Source organism: Bubalus bubalis, chromosome 5, assembly GCF_019923935.1.
Source record: "Bubalus bubalis isolate 160015118507 breed Murrah chromosome 5, NDDB_SH_1, whole genome shotgun sequence".
NCBI lineage: Eukaryota > Metazoa > Chordata > Mammalia > Artiodactyla > Bovidae > Bubalus > Bubalus bubalis.
The window spans coordinates 81422647-81441864 of record NC_059161.1 but is presented as its reverse complement, the minus strand read 5'-3'; the positions used below and the strand labels follow the sequence as shown (position 1 = coordinate 81441864).

Below are 19218 nucleotides of genomic sequence, written 5' to 3'. Positions count from 1 at the left end.
AGGTGGTACCTGCCTCAGGTGGTACCCTGGACAGAAAAGTTAACTTGTGCATTTTTGATCAGTGTTATTTATGCCTCTGCTTCTCCTGTCTAAAAGAATTGTGTGGCATTTTTTCTAATGATGTTTTTGATAGTATACTGAGACTGTGTGCTTCTTTGGGTATAAACAAAAGGCTATTTGGTCTGGGATATTTCCAAATGCCCACGCATGCTCAGTCATGTCCTACTCTTTGTGAGCCCATGGACAGTAGCCTGCCAGACTTCTCTATCCATGGAATTCTCCAGTAAAGAATACTGGAGTGGGTTGCCATGCCTTCCTCCAGGGGATCTTCAAGACTTAGCAAGTGACTTAGCAAGAGTTATTTGTATATTTTTGTATAACAGTTCTTTATCAGACATGTCTTTTGCAAGTATTTTCTCTAAGTCTGTGGCTTTCCTTCTCATTCTTTTGACAGTGTCTTTCACAGAGTAGACATTTATTTTTGAAGTTTAGCTTATCCATTGTTTCTTTTATGGGTTGTTTCTTAGGTGTTGTATCTAGAAAGTTATCAAGCCCAAGCTCATCTAGATTTGCTCCTAGGTCATCCTTTAAATTTTCTGAATAATCCCTCTGTCCCCATTTTACAAACTTAGAGAGATCGGGTTATTATCCAGAGCCACTCAATCAGTAAATGGTGGGACTGGATTCAAACACAGGTCTGTTTAACCTCAAAGCCCAGCCAGGAGGGCATCTTCTTCCTTCCAGGGCTGCTGTCTCAAAAGCAACTCCGCAGGGGAATCAGACTGGCTGTCTTCCAGGGTTGGATGAGGTCTCTTTCAACACGGAGATTCTAGGTCACAGATCGAGTAAACAGGTGAATGGGCATTCTCCTTCTTCTCCCTTATGATTTTTCTTCATCCTGAGAAAGGCAGCTCCCTGGCCTTGGGGATGATGGACTGTAAAATTTTGACTGAACTAGGGGGTTTGAGTGCCTTGTTTTTGTTGATGGGATTTGAGAGAATCTGAGGGAGATGGTACATGAGCAAATGGAGAATTAGCGAGGTTTTACAATGTTGTTATAAACTTTATGATGTGAGTTGATTGTTTCATGTAGCCTCGTAAAACAAGCTGGAGATGGCGGGGGGTGATGACATCACTCCTTTTGCCTGTGGGACAGAGATGAAGCTTCCCCTGGTGCATGGGATTGTTTCCTGGTGCTCCATGCAGACCAGCCTAGTTTTCCAATCTTAATATATTCCTTTAAGTAGGTGTAGAGAAAACAGAGGAAGCAGGAGGAAGGTATCAGCTTAACTTTTTGCACTGACATTCTTCCTGGAGAAGGAGATGGCAACCCACTTCAGTATTCTTGCCTAGAGAAACCCATGGACAGTGGAGCCTGACTAGCTACACACAGTCCTTGCAAATTCCTGGCAAAGATAAAAGACCAATGTTACAGCAGAGCACCAAGACTTACAGAACCAAACCTGTTTGGTTTGTACAGTAAGTAAATAAGCCAGTTATGCATTTCCTGGACAGCTGGCAAAAGTTTGGTCACCATAGCCACTACCTCATCGAGCTTACACAAGTTGTCAGCCTCTGTCCCAACCCCAAACTCCTTGAGGAGGAGGAGCTGGGCCTTGTCCATTCCTTATTTATAACTGGCTGGGGGTGAGGGGGAGGGACAGGCAGGGTTGGTCCCTGTGCAGGCTGCTGGCCCAAGTTACATCCACAAATGCCTTGGAAGCGGCAGGCTGACAGCATCCTTCTTCTCACACTCCTGGGTCTGTCTGGGCTGGTTGGCGCAGTCACCAGAACATACCACATTGGGATTGTGGAAGAATACTGGAACTATGTGCCCCAAGGGAAGAACGTCATTACTGGGAAAAGCTTCGCAGAAGACAAGTGAGTGAACTTGGGGTCCTCAGAGACTCCAGTTTGTATTCCTTGGGCTGCTACAATGGATGGTGGTGGTGTTTAGTTACTCAGTGGTGTCCAACTCTTTGGGACTCCATGGACTGTAGCCCACCAGGCTGCTCTGTCCATGGGATTTTCTTGGCAAGAATACTGGAGTGGGTTTCCATTTCCTTCTCCAGGGGATCTTCCCCATCCAGGAATCAAACTCCTGTCTTCTGCACTGGCAGGCGGGTTCTTTATCACTGAGCCACCTGGGAAGCTCATACAATGGGTATGAGTTGATCTAGATCAACAGGAAGGCTTTGTGTTTGCTTAGAGAGCACTTGCATGGGCAAGTGTATAATTTGGGAGAGAGATTCTTAGTTCTATCTGTTCACTTTTCCTGTAAAGAGTCATATACATAACCAGGTGTTCTGAATAATGACCTATTTTTTATATGGGCAATTTCCCCTAGATACCACTAAGAACTTCTAGGGACTCTGGACTCACTTTGCCAAAAAAAGTTAAACTTTGGGATAAAAATTTGAGAATTTTCAAGAATTCTTCACCGTTAAAATACACAGTGTTTTCTAAGTTTTAATTTTTGGAATGAAACATAGTCATTAGAGATAAATATGCCATAGGTAGTTACATTTTGGATTTGGTTTTCAATGTTTAAAAGAGGGGGGCAGTTGTAGTAGATTTGGCTGGTATTTTAAGAATTTCCTTGAGCCCACTTAAAAATGGCTTTATTTTGCTGGTGAGAAATTTGTTCCAACCCCAATCCATTCAGTCTGAGGGCAGTATTTATCCTCAGAGCCCAGGGCATAGCTGGGTGAGATGGTGCTGCAACATTCTCTGTCGCTGACTTTTTAATTTTTGCACAAAGCAGCCCTTGCTCCCCTTCATCCTCCCAGGGGGAGGAATAATCTTAATAATAATCTTAATTTATTAAGATCTTAATCTAAGATAGTAATCTTAACTTAATAATCATAATAATTTATTCCCTTGAGCTCCCTCTGAAATCAGCTTCTGATTTCAGAAGTCCTATCATGCATATTTTCAACATTGTTGTTCTTAGAACATCTTTGAAGATATATTGGAAATAGTTGTATATTCACATACTTGTTCCTTTCCTTTTTTTTTTTTTAAAGACATTTATTTATTTAAGTTGTGCTGGGTCTTCATTGAGGTGTTCAGGCTTCTCTAGTTGCTGCACATGGGCTCCAGAGAGCAGAGGCTCAGTAGTTGCCACGCAAGTTCTCCATTGCAGTGTGTGGGATCTTAGTTCCCCGAACAGAGTTCGAACCCTGGCTGCCTGCCTTGGAAGCTGAGAGTCTTAACCACTGGACTACCAGGGAAGTTCTGTTCTTTCTTTCCTGATAGGCAGTGCCGAGCGCATTCAACATCCATGTTTCATCTTCTAGCTGCTAAGATTCATGGGGTCTGTCAAATCCATAAGAGTCAGGTCCTCCTGACCTGGGGGAAGACCAAAGATCCAGTTGGCTTGGACCCATGGCTTCCAGGCTTTCTAACAACACAAAAGGGGCATAGTCGTGTTTTGTTTATTCAGAAAGGATGATGTTCATGCCAGGCTACCGAGAAAGACTTTTTCTTAAGCTTTGTACCAGGAAATTTCATGTCCAGGGGGCTATTTCCAGAAAAGACTCTTGACTTCTTTGTATTTCACATCTGCAGACTGTTGATGGTGGTAGTTTGTACTGTAACAAATGGAGCTGAGATTGTAAGGCTCCCCTAACTCCCAGCAGCCTTCCCTAAAAGTGGAGCTCAGTTATCCTCAAAAAGGGCTCAATAGAAAAAATGATCATTGTCAGTTGCTATTGGATGGGAAACTATTCAAGATGTATGCGTTGAGGGCATTGAGCATAGGCTTTAAGCTCAATGGGATGTTGGACTGCCTTTCCATAGGCACAGAATTCTTTCTCCTAAAATGCTCATGTCATTATCGCTGTTCAGTAGCATTGATTCTGACCCAGGGATTCCACCAGTGACTTTCAATTCATTACTGCATACAGTTGTTATCATTCCCACTCTACAAACCAGGAACTGAGGCTCTGAGGTTAAATATATGCCAGAGTTTACAGTGTAAAATTCATCACCAAACTCACATTCCTTTGGCTTCAGAGCTAATATTTTTTCACTGTGAAACTTTTTCTTGGCAAAGGTGATCCTTTCCCATTGAATTAAACTCAACTTTGAGGGAAGTAGGAGTTCCAGTAATAACAACTTTCTAGAGAGACCCAATTCTTTACCAAGGGCAGGTTTAGTCTCACTTGTCACTCTTTCCAGAAAAACGTTGAAATGATCACTGGTGTCAGTGACCAAACCAGTCACCTGGGTTTATTCAAACACCCAAAGTACTTTATCTATTTTTAAAATTTTATTTTATATGGGACTACTCGATGGACGTGAGTTTGAGTGAACTCCGGGAGTTGGTGATGGACAGGGAAGCCTGGCGTGCTGAAATTCATGGGGTCGCAAAGAGTCAGACACGACTGAGCGACTGAACTGAACTGAACTGAACTGACAGTTGATTTACAATGTTGTTAGTGTCTGTTTACAGCACTGATTCAGTTTTACATATATCTATTCTTTTTCAAATTCTTTTGCCATTTAGGTTATTATAGAATACTGGATCCCCTGTGTTACACATTAAGACCTTGTTGGTTATCTATTTCGAATGTAGTAGTGTGTAGTCAATCCCAAGCTCCCAGTTTATCCCCCTACCCACTTCCCTTTTGGTAACCATAACTTTGTTTCCCATGTCTGTGAGTCTATTTAAAGACTCAAAGTACTTTAAATAATCAAATACTAAGATACCATTTTCACAAGGCTGGGTGCAAGAAGAAGTTAAGGGCTTTCTGTTGATCATTTCAGCCAGCAGATGGGGCTTTGAAGAAATTACAATAAAATATACAAAAATAGTTATGGTGAAAAAGAAAAAAAAAAAAGCAGACATGACTAAAACACAGTTTGGCATCAGATTAGAGTGAGGTTGTTTAACAAATGTTGTGGTTCCCTGGAGGAGGATTCCTGCCCTTTAGGAGTAGCTGGCATGCTAGATATCATACCTGGAAGGCCAAGGTTCCCACGTGTTTCCTTCTGGTGTGTCGAGGGGCAGTGTTTATGCAGGGCAGACTCCTGACTCGAAAGGGGAGCCTGGGTGAGGCTGTGACATGTGCTGGCTTTTAGTAGTAATCATGCCAGGAAGTAATCATACCACGCATGTGGCTGGTGGTTCAGAGCAAGTTTCTAAGAAGGCACAGTTGTGGTTGGCTGCTGACTCTTGCTTGAAGACCACAGGACACATGTCTCAGGGGCTATGATTCACAAGTTTCATGGTGCCAGTGACACCTATGAAATTGTCACAAAATATGGAGTTCACTATGTGCACTCTGTGTTGCAACACCTTTCCCTGGAGCAAGGGGTCATCTTGGGTGATGTGACCGTGCCTCTCACTCGGCTTCGGCAGGATGAGTAGACAGCATTTCTGAGGACGCTCTGCTCCTTAGATATTCAGTTCAGTTCAGTCGCTCAGTCGTGTCTGACTCTTTGTGACCCCATGAATCGCAGCACGCCAGGCCTCCCTGTCCATCACCAACTCCCAGAGTTCACTCAGACTCACATCCATTGAGTCAGTGATGCCATCCAGCCATCTCATCCTCTGTCGTCCCCTTCTCCTCCTGCCCCCAATCCCTCCTAGCATCAGAGTCTCTTCCAATGAGTCAACTCTTCTCATGAGGTGGCCAAAGTACTGGAGTTTCAGCTTTAGCATCATTCCTTCCAAAGAAATCCCAGGGCTGATCTCCTTCAGAATGGACTGGTTGGATCTCCTTGCAGTCCAAGGGACTCTCAAGAGTCTTCTCCAACACCACACTTCAAAAGCATCAATTCTTTGGCCCTCAGCCTTCTTCACAGCCCAACTCTCACATCCATACATGACCACAGGAAAAACCATAGCCTTGATTAGATGGACCTTTGTTGGCAAAGTAATGTCTCTGCTTTTGAATATGCTATTTAGGTTGGTCATAACTTTCCTTCCAAGGAGTAAGTGTCTTTTAATTTCACAACTTAGATATTCACAACTTAGATATTCACAACCAGAAAATGTCCAGCGTTTAGAAATCCATGACAGCCGAATTTCTGTCATTGCTCTTTCCACTGTCATGGCTCTTTCTAGGAAAAGGCCTAGAACAGGAATCAAGAGGCCTGACTTCTAGTCCTTGCTTTGTCCCCAGTTTGCTGTGTAACCTTGAACATGTCGCATAATCTCCGTGAACATCAGTTTCCTTACTTTGTATAACGTGCATGTGTGTGCTGAGTCACTTCAGTCGTGTCCGACTCTTTGTGACCCTACCGACTGTAACCCACCAGGCTCCTCTGTCCATGGGGATTCTCCAGGCAAGAACACTGAGTGGGTTACCATGCCCTCCTCTAGAGGATCTTTTACATCTAGGGATTCAACCTGCGTCTCTTACATCTCCTGCACTGGGAAGCGGGTTCTTTACCATAGCACCACCTGCGAGGTCCAGAAATATAATCCTTAAAGTCACCTGAGAAGTATAATTCCCAGGCATCAGAAATAATTTTCAAAATGGGAGAAGGGCATTGAAACATGTAAATCATCATATGTAAAATGAATCGCCAGTCCAGGTTCAATGCATGATACAGGGTCCTTGGGGTTGGTACACTGGGATGACCCAGAGGGATGGGATGGGGAGGGAGGTGGAAGGGGGGTTCAGGATGGGGAACACATGTACACCCATGGCGGATTCAAGTCTATGTATGGCAAAACCAATACAATATTGTAGAGTAAAATGAAGAAATAAATAAACAGGAAAAAAAAAGATCATATCTGAACACACACACACACACACGCACACACACAAAAGAAAGAAAATTAGAGATACCAAAGGAACATTTCATGCAAAGATGGGCTCAATAAAGGACAGAAATGGTTTGGACCTAACAGAAGCAGAAGAGATTAAGAAGAGGTGGCAAGAATACACAGAAGAACTATACAAAAAAGATCTTCATGACCCAGATAATCACAATGGTGTGATCACTCACCTAGAGCCAGACATCCTGGAATGTGAAGTCAAGTGGGCCTTAGGAAGCATCACTACAAACAAAGCTAGTGGAGGTGATGGAATTCCAGTTAAACTATTTCAAATCCTAAAAGATGATGCTGTGAAAGTTCTGCACTCAATATGCCAGCCAATTTGGAAAACTCAGCAGTGGCCACAGGACTGGAAAAGGTCCATTTTCATTCCAATCCCAAAGAAAGGCAATGCTAAAGAATGTTCAAACTACTGCACAATTGCACTGATCTAGCACGCTGGTGAAGTAATGCTCAAAATCTTCCAAGCCAGGCTTCAGCAATACATGAACCATGAACTTCCAGGTGTTCAAGCTGGTTTTAGAAAAGACAGAGGAACCAGAGATCAAATTGCCAACATCCACTGGATCATCAAAAACGCAGGAGAGTTCCAGAAAAAACATCTATTTCTGCTTTATTAACTATGCCAAAGCCTTTGACTGTGTGGATCACAAAATTCTGAAAGAGATGGGAATACCAGACCACCTGACCTGCCTCTTGAGAAACCTCTATGCAGGTCAGGAAGCAACAGTTAGAACTGGCTATGGAACAACAGACTGGTTCCAAATAGGAAAAGGAGTAGGTCAGGCTGTATATTGTCACCCTGCTTATTTAACTTATATGCAGAGTACATCATGAGAAATGCTGGGCTGGAAGAAGCACAAGGTGGAATCAAGATTTCTGGGAGAAATATCAATAACCTCAGATATGCAGATGACACCACCCTTATGGCAGAAAGCGAAGAAGAACTAAAGAGCCTCTTGATGAAAGTGAAAGAGGGGAGTGAAAAAGTTGGCTTAAAGCTCAACATTCAGAAAACTAAGATCATGGCATCTGGTCCCATCACTTCATGGCAAATAGATGGGGAAATAGTGTCAGGCTTTATTTTTTTGGGCTCAAAAATCACTGCAGATGGTGATTGCAGCCATGAAATTAAAAGACGCTTGCTCCTTGGAAGGAAAGTTATGACCAACCTAGACAACATATTAAAAAGCAGAGATATTACTTTGCCAACAAAGATCCTTCTAGTCAAGGCTATGGTTTTTCCAGTAGTCATGTATGGATGTGAGAGTTGGACTATAAAGAAAGCTGAACACTGAAGAATTGGTGCTTTGAACTGTGGTGTTGGAGAAGACTCTTGAGAGTCCCTTGGACTGCAAGGAGATCCAACCAGTCCATCCTAAAGGTGATCAGCCCTGGGTGTTCATTGGAAGGACTGATGTTGAAGGTGAAACTCCAGTATTTTGGCCACCTGATGCGAAGAGCTGACTCATTTGAAAAGACCTTGATGCTGGGAAAGATTGAAGGCAAGATAAAGGGACGAAAGAGGATGAGATGGTTAGGTGGCATCACTGACTCAATGGACATGAGTTTGGGTAAACTCTGGGAGTTGGTGAAGGACAGGGAGGCCTGGCTTGCTGCAGTTCATGGGATTGCAAAGAATTGGACACAACTAAGCAACTGAACTGAACTGACTGACTAACTGGTGGCTCAGTGCATAGAATCCTCTTGCCAATGCAGGAGACACGGGTTTGATCCCTGAGTCAGGAAAATCCACTTGAGAAGGGAATGGTTACCCACTCCAGTATTCTTGCCTGGAGAATTCCATGGTCAGAGAGATGGGGTGTAGTCTTTAGAGCCTCATAAGAGTCGCACATGACTTACCAACTAAACAACACCAAACATTAATTGAATGTATGATGATATTAAAGAACTATTTTTCATTTTTTAGGTGTGATAATGATATACTAGTTATATTTTAAGAGCTTATATTTAGAGGTAGTTACTAGGGTATGTGGGCTTCCCAGGTGGCTCTAGTGGTAAAGAACCCACCTGCCAATGCAGGAGATATAAGAGATGTGGGTTTTATCCCTGAGTTCCATCTCTGGGTAAGGAAGATCCCTTGGAGGGGGCATGGCAACCCACTCCAGTATTGTCTGGAGAATCCCATGGACAGAAGAACCTAGTGGGCTACAGTCCATAGGGTGGCAAAGAGTCGGACATGAATGAAGTGACTTAACACACATGCATGCATGTGCTAAGGTATTTATATAAAAGTGATACAATTTGTTTCAAAATAATCTCAAAGAAGGAATTAGGTAGGGATACAAAACGAAATAAGATGGGCTACACATTGAAACATGTATATTACCATATGTAAAATAGATGACCAGTGCGAGTTTGATACATGAAGCAGGACACTCAAAGCCTGTGCTCTGGGACAACCCAGAGGGACGGGTGGGGAGGGAGGGGAATGGGGTTTAGGATGGGAGGGGGGACACATGTGCACCCGTGGCTGATTCATGTTGATGTATGGCAAAACCCACCACAATGTTGTAAAGTAATTAGCCTCCAATTAATTAAATAATTAAAAAAAACTAAATGAAAAATATCTTATCTGACTTTCTGGTTCGAGAAAATTTTTTGCAATGCAAGGAGAAAGATGCTTTACAAATGTTCACCCTAGAAATAAAGAATTGGAGAAGTTGAGGTTTGACATAAAACTACAAAATTCTTAAAGCAATTATTCTTCAGTTAAAAAATAAATAAATGAAAAAAAAAAGAGTTGGAGAAGTCCTAAGAGTGGGGATAAGTGACAATTTTTAAAGTATTCTATTCTTTTATTTATCCATTCATTTCCCCCCTGCCCTTTAAGAATGATTTCCAATTGTTCACCCACAAAATATTTTATTCCCCAGAGTTCTGGCTTATTTTCATAAAATCCCTTCCTAACCCCTCATGCAGCCTGGTGACTTTATCTGGCCTTGGACACAGCATGTACCCCTCCCTGCTTTGCTCTTTAGGGGTTTGGTGTACCCCAGTCACCTCCTTATCTGGAGAAGGAAGATGGTGGAGAAGAAGGTCCAGAGTATGTATAATAAACTCCCCAACCCTACACAGAGCTCTGTCAGTGACAATGACCCATGGAGAACTAAGCCAGGTCACTCACTTGGGATCCTTACAGTAAGAACAAATCACTGTCAGTTTAGTTGTTCTGGTTGCTTTGTGTTTAAATAAGGGGAATGGGCAAAAATTAAGGGGAAAGGAAGGTGAATGCCAAAGTTTCAGTGATATAAAAAAGCTTGGAAACCAAAATTAGGCAGAGCCAAGAGCCTAATAAATCCTGGTTCACAGGGATGAGATAGGAAATAAACTGAAATTCTTTCACGAAGATATGACAGCAGTCAGATGGTGCAATTTAACTTCCCAAGCTGGTACCTTTATTTGATCATAGGGGTCAAAAATGTAATTGAGGCTATAAGAACTAATGTCTCCTAGAAGGTATAAGATTTAGGAGTCATAGTCTATTTAAAATTTGGGAGAATGGCTTTGAAACATGTATAATATCATATATGAAATGAGTCGCCAGTCCAGGTTCGATGCACGATACTGGATGCTTGGGGCTGGTGCACTGAGATGACCCAGAGGGATGGTATGGGGAGGGAAGAGGGAGAGAGTTCAGGATGGGGAACACATGTATACCTGTGGTGGATTCATTTTGATATATGGCAAAACCAATACAATATTATAAAGTTAAAAAATAAAATAAAAAAATAAAATAAAATAAAATTTTTCCTCCCGATGAATGTATTCCTCCTCTTCCCCACTGGGTGTAATGAGGACACAAGGCTCCTTTAATTGGCCTGGGGAGGATGTCAGCATTTGATGCACTCCTGCTGGTGCTGCTCCTAAAATGCTTAATGAAGATGTGACTGTGCTTCTGTGGTGGAGCCTGGTCTTTAATGGAGCCAGAGAGGATCACCTTACTTAAGCTACAATTCTCACCAAGCTCTCCTTAGGCCACCAACACTCAGGCAGGCTTTTTTTCTCCCCAGTGAAATATAGGGGTTTTCGTGGGTGCTGACTCATAAGCAGAATCATTCTTGGACACAAGTGAAACTGATCACTGCTCAAACTCCACTTAGGGTCTGTGAAGGGAGTTTACCCACCTCCATCATCACCGTGGCAGCCCAGCCAATGGCAAAGGGTTTTGAGCATCACTTATGAGCAGGTCCTATGATGGGAGTGAGGACGTTCTTGTATGTTTATCTGAAAGAAGAGCCAATGAAGGGAAGCAGGAGGGGGAAGAGAAAGGCTTTGGTAAATTTTGAAATAAAGAGAAGGATATCACCTCATTAGTACTTCGTTTTATTTTATTTTATTTTTTTTTACTTTTTTGGGCTACACTGGGTGTTAGTTGTGTCCTGTGGGATCTTCCATTGTGATACTCAAGCTTCTTCTACTTGTGGTGCGTGGGCTCCAGAGCACATGGGCTCAGTAGTTGTGGTGTGAGGGCTTAGTTGCCCCAGGACATATGGGATCTTAGTTCCTTGACCAGGGATTGAACTGCCTTCACTGCACTGGAAGGCAGATTCCTAACAACTGGACCACAAGGGAAGTCCCCTGATATGTGGACATTTGCAAGACAAACACAGTTGCTTTCAATTCCCCGAAGAACTGGGCTGCTTCCTAAATGATATCAAAAGATTGATTTGACCGACTACCTTTTTTAAAAATTTGTTTTTTTATATCAGTAGGAGAAGGCAATGGCACCCCACTCCAGTACTCTTGCCTGGAAAATCACATGCACCGAGGAGCCTTGTAGGCTGCAGCTCATGGGGCCGCTAAGAGTCGGACACGACTGAACGACTTCACTTTCACTTTTCACTTTCTTGCACTGGAAAAGGAAATGGCACCCCACTCCAGTGTTCTTGCCTGGAGAATCCCAGGGATGGGGGAGCCTGGTGGGCTGCCGTCTATGGGGTCACGCAGAGTTGGACACGACTGAGGTGACTTAGCAGCAGCAGCAGCAGGAAAATTTTCAACTAAACTGGAAATCAAAAGATCTATTCTAGATCTATTCTAGAACTTTAGGGATCAGTGTATTGTGTCTTCAAATGTTTGCAGAAGGCCCTCTTTCTGAGTGCACAAGTCAAACTCAGACCAGTTTACCCTTGGTCAAAAACAAAACCAACCAACAGATGCTCCCTTTCAAATTTTGGCTTCTATCTTGCCAGCAGAAAATAATTATGTGTTTGGCCTGATGCCTTGTGAATCTCTTGGAGTTGCTGTTATTTTCTATATCAGTTAGTGGTTGCTTTTGGCTGCCAGTAAAGATAAGAATGCTGCTGCTGCTAAGTCACTTCAGTCGTGTCTGACTCTGTGAGACCCCATAGATGGCAGCCCACCAGGCTCCCCCATCCCTGGGATTCTCCAGGCAAGAACACTGGAGCGGGTTGCCATTCGCTTATCTAGAGTGGCTTAAATAAATGAGGATTTGATACTCTTATGAAAGAAATTTAACAAGATGCCAGAGTAGCCTGGCCTGCTGGTGAGTGTGGGGCTCTGGCATTAACTGAGAGGCCTAGGATTCTTGCTCTGTTTACTCAGTAAGTAATTGAGTCTTTTTGAAAAAAGTTATTTTATGTCGCGTTGGGTCTTCATTGCTGTGCGAGCTTTCTCTACTTTCGTTGAGCAGGATCTATTCTTTGTTAAAGTGAGTGCATCTCATTGTGGCAACTTCTCTTGTTGTTGCTGGTGGGCCCTAGACACTCAGGCTTAAGTAGTCGTGACGCACTGGCTTAGCTACTCCACCACATATGGAATCTTCCAGAACCAGGAATCAAACTTGTGTCCCCTGCATTCGAGGCAGACTCTTATTCACTGTACCACCAGGGGAGTCCCAGTTGAGTCTTTTTTTTTCTCCTTAATTTTCTCATCAGTGATATGGGGATAATGACAGTACTTGCATGGGGAAGGGATATATTCATTTCCTGTAGCTATTGTGACAAATTACCACAAACCAGGTGGTTTAAAACAACAGAAGTCTGTTCTCACCCTGTCCTGGAGGCAGAACGTCTGAAATGAAGCTGTTGGCAGGACTTCCTCCGCAATTCCTCTGGAGGCGCTAAGGGATTGCCTTAGTTTCTGGGGGCTGCTAATAATCCTTGGCTTGTGGTTGCATCATTCCACCCTTTGCCTCCATCTTCATATCATCTCCCCTGTGTGTGTCTAATCCCCTTCCTATGAGAACATTTTTGGAGCAACCAAGATGCTTGCTTCTTGGAAATAAAGCTATGACAAACCTAGAGAGAACTAAAAAGCAGAGACATTACTTTATCAACAAAGGTCTACCTAATTAAATCTATGGTTTCCAGTAGTCATATATGGATGTGAGAATTGGGCCATAAAGAAAGCTGAGCACCAAAGAATTGATGCTTTTGAATTGTGGTGCTGGAGAAGACTCTTGAGAGTCCCTTGGACCACAGGATTGGATTATCTCGGACCATCTTCTCATCTCATAATCCTTAACTTAATTACACCTGCAAGGACTTTCTCCAAAGAAAGAGATTAGGATGTGGACTTATCTTTGAGAGTCATCATTAGCTATCACAGTGGGTATCAGGAGATTTGTCAGTGCTCAGGCGTGGTGCCGGCACTGGGTTAGTGCTCAGGAAATGTTTGTCATCATATTGCTCACCTGTCTCAAGGGGCTCTCTGGAGAGCAAGATACCGGTGCCAGTGATACCTCAGATGGTCACATTTTCTTCTTTCCTTTTGAGGTGGACCATTTTTAAAGTCTCTACTGAATTTGTTACAATACTGCATCTGTTTTATGTTTTGGTTTTTTGGCCACAAGGCATGTGGGATCCTAGCTCCCCAACCAGGGATCAAACCCACACCCCCTGCTTTGGAAGGGGAAGTCTTAACCACTGGACTTTCAGGGAAGTCTCGCATTTTCCTCTTTTCTAATTAGAGCTTTGCCAGAAACAATCAAAACTCCCCTGACTCCCCCTGATCTAATGCTCACTCTCCCAGAGGGCATGTGTGGGGCTCCACAGCTCATTCACCCCTCGTGTTGGCTCTGCCATGCTCAGCAGTTTACAGCCAAGGAAACTGGGGTTCAGAGAAGTCAAGTAACTTCTCCAAGATCTCACAGTTGTTAAGTGGGGCACTGGGACTCAGGCTCCTTCTCTTTTCCCTTTACTGTATGGATTTGGTGCCTGGGGGCTTCTGTGGAATAAGGTGGGAGAAGGGGGAACTCAAGACTTAGGTGATGTTGGAGGAACCAGGGTGAGTTCTCTCTGAATTAATACTTCAAAAACTATTCATCTAATTAGGAAGGGTGTGGCTGCCCCCAAAATGCAACTTGAAACCACCATCTCCACCATTCCTTTTGCCAAGTAGCACTCATCTCAGTCTAGTCCTGGTGAGCACGTTTTCTCCTTGGTGAACTGCATCCCATCTCAAGCTCAGACAACACAACTTGTCCTTATTGTGACAAGTTGATTTTACATGTTTGTATCTCACATGTATGATCTTACATGTTTGCCCTGACCACACCCTCTGCTGATGTTACTTTGCCGCTCATCCTCATCCTCAGTTCAGTTCAGTTGCTTAGTCGTGTCTGACTCTTTGCGACCCCATGGACTGCAGCACGCCAGGCCTCCCTGTCCATCACCAACTCCTGGGGTTTACTCAAACTCATGTCCATCCAGTCAGTGATGCCATCCAACCATCTCATCCTTTGTTGTCCCCTTCTCCTCCTGCCTTCAGTCTTTCCCAGTATCAGGGTCTTTTCAAATGAGTCAGCTCTTCGCGTCAGGTTGCCAAGTATTGGAGCTTCAGCTTCAGCATCAGTCCTTCCAATGAATATTCAGGACTGAAATCCTTTAGGATAGACTGGTTGGATCTTCTTGCTGTCCAAGGGACTCTCAAGAGTCTTCTCCAACACTACAGTTCAAAAGCATCAATTCTTCAGTGCTCAGCTTTCTTTATAGTCCAACTTTCACGTCTGTACATGACTACTGGAAAAACCATAACTTTTACTAGATGGACCTTTGTTGGCAAAGTAATGTCTCTGCTTTTTAATATGCTGTCTAGGTTTGTCGTAGCTTTTCTTTCAAGGAGCAAGTGTCTTTTCGTTTCATGGCTGCAGTCACCATCTGCAGTGATTTTGAAGCCCTAGAAAATAAAATCTGTCACTGTTTCCACTGTTTCCCCATCTATTTGCCATGAAGTGATGGGACCAGATGCCATGATCTCAATTTCTTAAATGTTGAGTTTTAAGCCAGCTTTTTCACTCTCCTCTTTCACTTTCATCAAGAGGCTCCTTAGCTCCTCTCGCTTATCCTGTATCCCCCCAACACTCACTCGGACATCTGGGCTCTATATGGTTGCATGCATGCTTAGTTGCTCAGTCATGTCCTACTGTCTGCAACCTTTGGACTGTAGCCTTGGACCAGGCTCCTCTGTCCATGCGATTTTTCAGGCAAGAACACTGGTGTGGGTTGCCATTTCCTCCTCCAGGGAATCTTCTCAACCCAGGGATTAAATCTGTGCCTCCTGCATTGCATATAAATTCTTTACCCACTGAGTCATTGGGGAAGCCCACTATATGATTGCTGCTGCTAAGTTGCTTCAGTCATGTCCGACTCTATGTGACCCCATAGATGGCAGCCTACCAGGCTCCCCCGTCCCTGGGATTCTCCAGGCATTCAGATCAGATCAGTCATTCAGTCCGACTCTTTTCGACCCCATGAATCGCAGCATGCCGGGCCTCCCTGTCCATCACCAACTCCCAGAGTTCACTCAGACTCATGTCCATCGAGTCAGTGATGCCATCCAGCCATCTCATCCTCTGGCGTCCCCTTCTCCTCTTGCCCCCAATCCCTCCCAGCATCAGAGTCTTTTTCCAGTGAGTCAACTCTTCGCATGAGGTGGCCAAAGTACTGGAGTTTCAGCTTTATCATCATTCCTTCCAAAGAAATCCCAGGGCTGATCTCCTTCAGAATGGACTGGTTGGATCTCCTTGCAGTCCAAGGGACTCTCAAGAGTCTTCTCCAACACCACAGTTCAAAAGCATCAATTCTTTGGCGCTCAGCCTTCTTCACAGTCCAACTCTCACATCCATGAAACACAAGCTGGAATCAAGATTGCCGGGAGAAATATCAATAACCTCAGATATTCAGATCACACCACCCTTATGGCAGAAAGTGAAGAGGAACTAAAAAGCCTCTTGATGAAAGTGAAAGTGGAGAGTGAAAAAGTTGGCTTAAAGCTCAACATTCAGAAAATGAAGATCATGGCATCCAGCCCCATCACTTCATGGGAAATAGATGGGGAAACAGTGGAAACAGTGTCAGACTTTATTTTTCTGGGCTACAAAATCACTGAAGATGGTGACTGCAGCCATGAAATTAAAAGACACTCACTCCTTGGAAGGAAAGTTATGACCAACCTAGATAGCATATTCAAAAGCAGAGACATTACTTTGCCAATAAAGGTTCGTCTCCAGGCATTAGTTGTCCCTTAATATAGAAAACTTTTTGTTGCTATATATTTACCAAAGCATCTGTTTTGTCTTCATAGCCAGGTGGGACATATCTTGAATACAATTATACATCTTGGCTCCAGTTTCTAATTTAAAGTCTCATATACAGTACAGGTTCAACAACTGCTTGATAGTTGAATGGATAAGGGAAAATTTCCACTAAAAGATCCAGGTTATGGGGCAATGGTGATGCTGGTGAGCTGCACAGCTCCTGTGAGCTACAGAGCCCTCGGAATTTAACCTCGCAGCCCACCTCTGCACTGGCTAGATGTTCCCACAGACAGGTTCATTCTGACAGTGGTTGATCTGGCCTGCCTTTGGAAGGTGTCTCCCTTCATGGTATTGCCCTTGGCCTTGGCAATGTGAGCATCTTGTCTTTAAAGCAGTAGAAAGTCTGAAACTTCCCACCCCACTGGATTCCTTCACAGCAGGAGATAAGATACCTTCCCAGCTTGAGTCACAATGTTAGAATGTAGATTGGGGATGAATTTCAAGGTTGGTGATTACTCACTTGCTCACAGTGGGATTATCCTGTGACTGCACTGTAAATACAATATACAACCCTTTCACATGGGCATTCTAACGAGTGTACTCAAGCTAAACTGGAGGCTGCTTCCTATGGATGTCTCTTTGAAGTCACCCACTTGCTTTGTTACTTGGGCCAGATTTGCATTTTCTAGAGCTCATGGGAGCTGGAGCTTCTGTCACAAATGCAAGATGTATTGTTAGGGGTGGTTTGCTGAATAGACATTGAAAAGACTTTCTCTTATATCCACCCCTCCTTTACTTTTTCCACTATAGATAGATCCTATGGATTTAAGTAGCTCCTGTGGTTTCAAATAGCTACTGTGGTTTTTATGCCAAGCACTATTGTTGTTGTTCAGTTGCTCAGTTGTGTCAGACTCTTTGTGACGCCATGGACTAGCACACCAGGCTTCCTTGTCCTTCACTGTCTCCTGGAATTTGCTCAAACTCATGTCCATTGAGTTGATGATGCCATCCAATCATCCCATCCTCTGTCACCCCCTTCTTTTCCTGCCCTCAGTCTTTCCCAGCATCAGGGTCTTTTCCATTGAGTTGGCTCTTTGCATCAGGTGGCCAAAATATTGGAGCTTCAGCTTCAGCATCAGTCCTTCCAATGAATATTCAGGGTTGATTTCCTTTAGAATCAACTGGTTCGATCTCCTTGTAGTCCAAGGGACTCTCAAGAGTCTTCTCAAGCACCACAGTTCAAAAGCATCAAATGTTTAACACTTAGCCTTCTTTATGGTCCAGCTCTCACATCCATACATGACTACTGGAACAGACCATGGCTTTGATTATATGGACCTTGGAGTGACCACTGGCTGCTTTGGTTGTCAACTGAAAAAATACAATCTAAAAAAAATGCAATCTAAAAGTTAAGAGTTATGTTTATTCAGTGGGAATTGTTAGGACTTTAAACCCAAGATACAGCATCTCAAGTGACCCTGAGAGAACTGTTTCCAAGGAGGTGGGTGGGTGAGGAGTCAGACTATATAGAAGTTTGCAGCAAGGGTCACTTAATTTGAATATCAAAAGATTATTGTTAATTAAGGAAAACCAGATATCTCAAATTATGGAATTTAGCACTCTTCTATGTATCAGAAGATGTAAGTGTCTGGGCTCACTGAAATCATTCCTTTCATTTGCGTCTCAGCTGTCTGGGACCAGCAACCTGCTCTGTATCCTTTACTCGCTGCTCACTGCAGGGAGGGGCGGACATGGCCAGGCTGCCACTTTCTCACGTGCCCCACCCACCCCCCACCAGCTGCTCAGCACTTATGGGGGTGGGAGGTGGGATGGCTAATGGCTGCGGAAAGATGACACTGTTCTTCCAGGTCTCAGAAATTTACATTTGAAAGGCTGAAATCGCTGATGGCTGTGACATCCTTGTTTATTGATATGGCAGGAAATACTCCATTTCACAAGGTGATAAGACTGATACCCATCCAGGAATGTGCAAAACAAGTCAATATATAACTCACTGCTGAAATATGCAGTATATGCACCCCCATCCCTCTGATATCTTCACCTTCTGTCTGGGTGGCTCTGCAGACAACTCACAGTGAGGAACTCTTGCTCAGCAGACATTTGCACATGGGTATATACCCCACTCCAGTACTTTTGCCTAGAAAATCCCATGGACGGAGGAGCCTGGTAGGCTGCAGTCCATGGGGTCGCTACAGTCGTACAGGACTGAGCGACTTCACTTTCACTTTTCACTTTCACGCATTGGAGAAGGAAATGGCAACCCACTCCAGTGTTCTTGCCTGGAGAATCCCAGGGACGGGAAGTCTGGTGGGCTGCCGTCTATGGGGTCGCACAGAGTCGGACACGACTGAAGCAACGCAGCAGCAGCATATGTATGTGTGCATGTATGCCCACACTACGAACCCAGAGCAGAGAAATGAGGAGGGGCAGAGGTGCATCTCTCCCTGCAAAGCCTGCAAGCTCCTATGAATAACTTCATTATAACTTTTTACCCATCAAGCTGAGCTTAGAGTGGACACCAGAAATTCTGAATCTAACCCTTGCCCAGGTATTGGTTTACTTGGTGACCAGTATAAAACCAGGCAATTCCGCCTGCTCCAGGACCAGTTAGTGAGGATGACTCAGTTCTCCTCTACCCTTCCTCCTTCTCCTTCTGAGCAGCCTCCCAGTTAGGATTTATGCTCAGTTTCTAGTTAACAGAAGCCCCCGAAACACTGGCTTAAGTCTATTTACTGACTTACACAAAAGAGATCCAGAGGTTGGCAATCGTTAGGGTCCCAGGTTCTTTTGGCTTTCCACTTGACGTCCCTAGGGCGTGACCTTCTTCTTCAGTCTCTCAGGAAGGCTGCCAAAGATCCAGTGATCATGTCTTCATTTTAGG

At 43.9% G+C, this 19218-nt stretch overlaps 1 protein-coding gene across 2 annotated transcripts in view; it reads left to right on the top strand.

The window, feature by feature from the left end:
- The first annotated feature begins 1647 nt into the window (after positions 1 to 1647).
- The window catches only part of HEPHL1 (hephaestin like 1), a 104203-nt gene continuing 86632 nt past the window's right edge, over positions 1648 to 19218 (top strand). For both annotated transcript variants that reach the window (XM_006042135.4, XR_006551264.2), the window contains exon 1: positions 1648 to 1881. In XM_006042135.4, the coding sequence (XP_006042197.3) occupies positions 1712 to 1881 (170 nt within the window). In that variant the 5' untranslated portion in view covers positions 1648 to 1711. The remainder of the gene's footprint in view (positions 1882 to 19218) is intronic.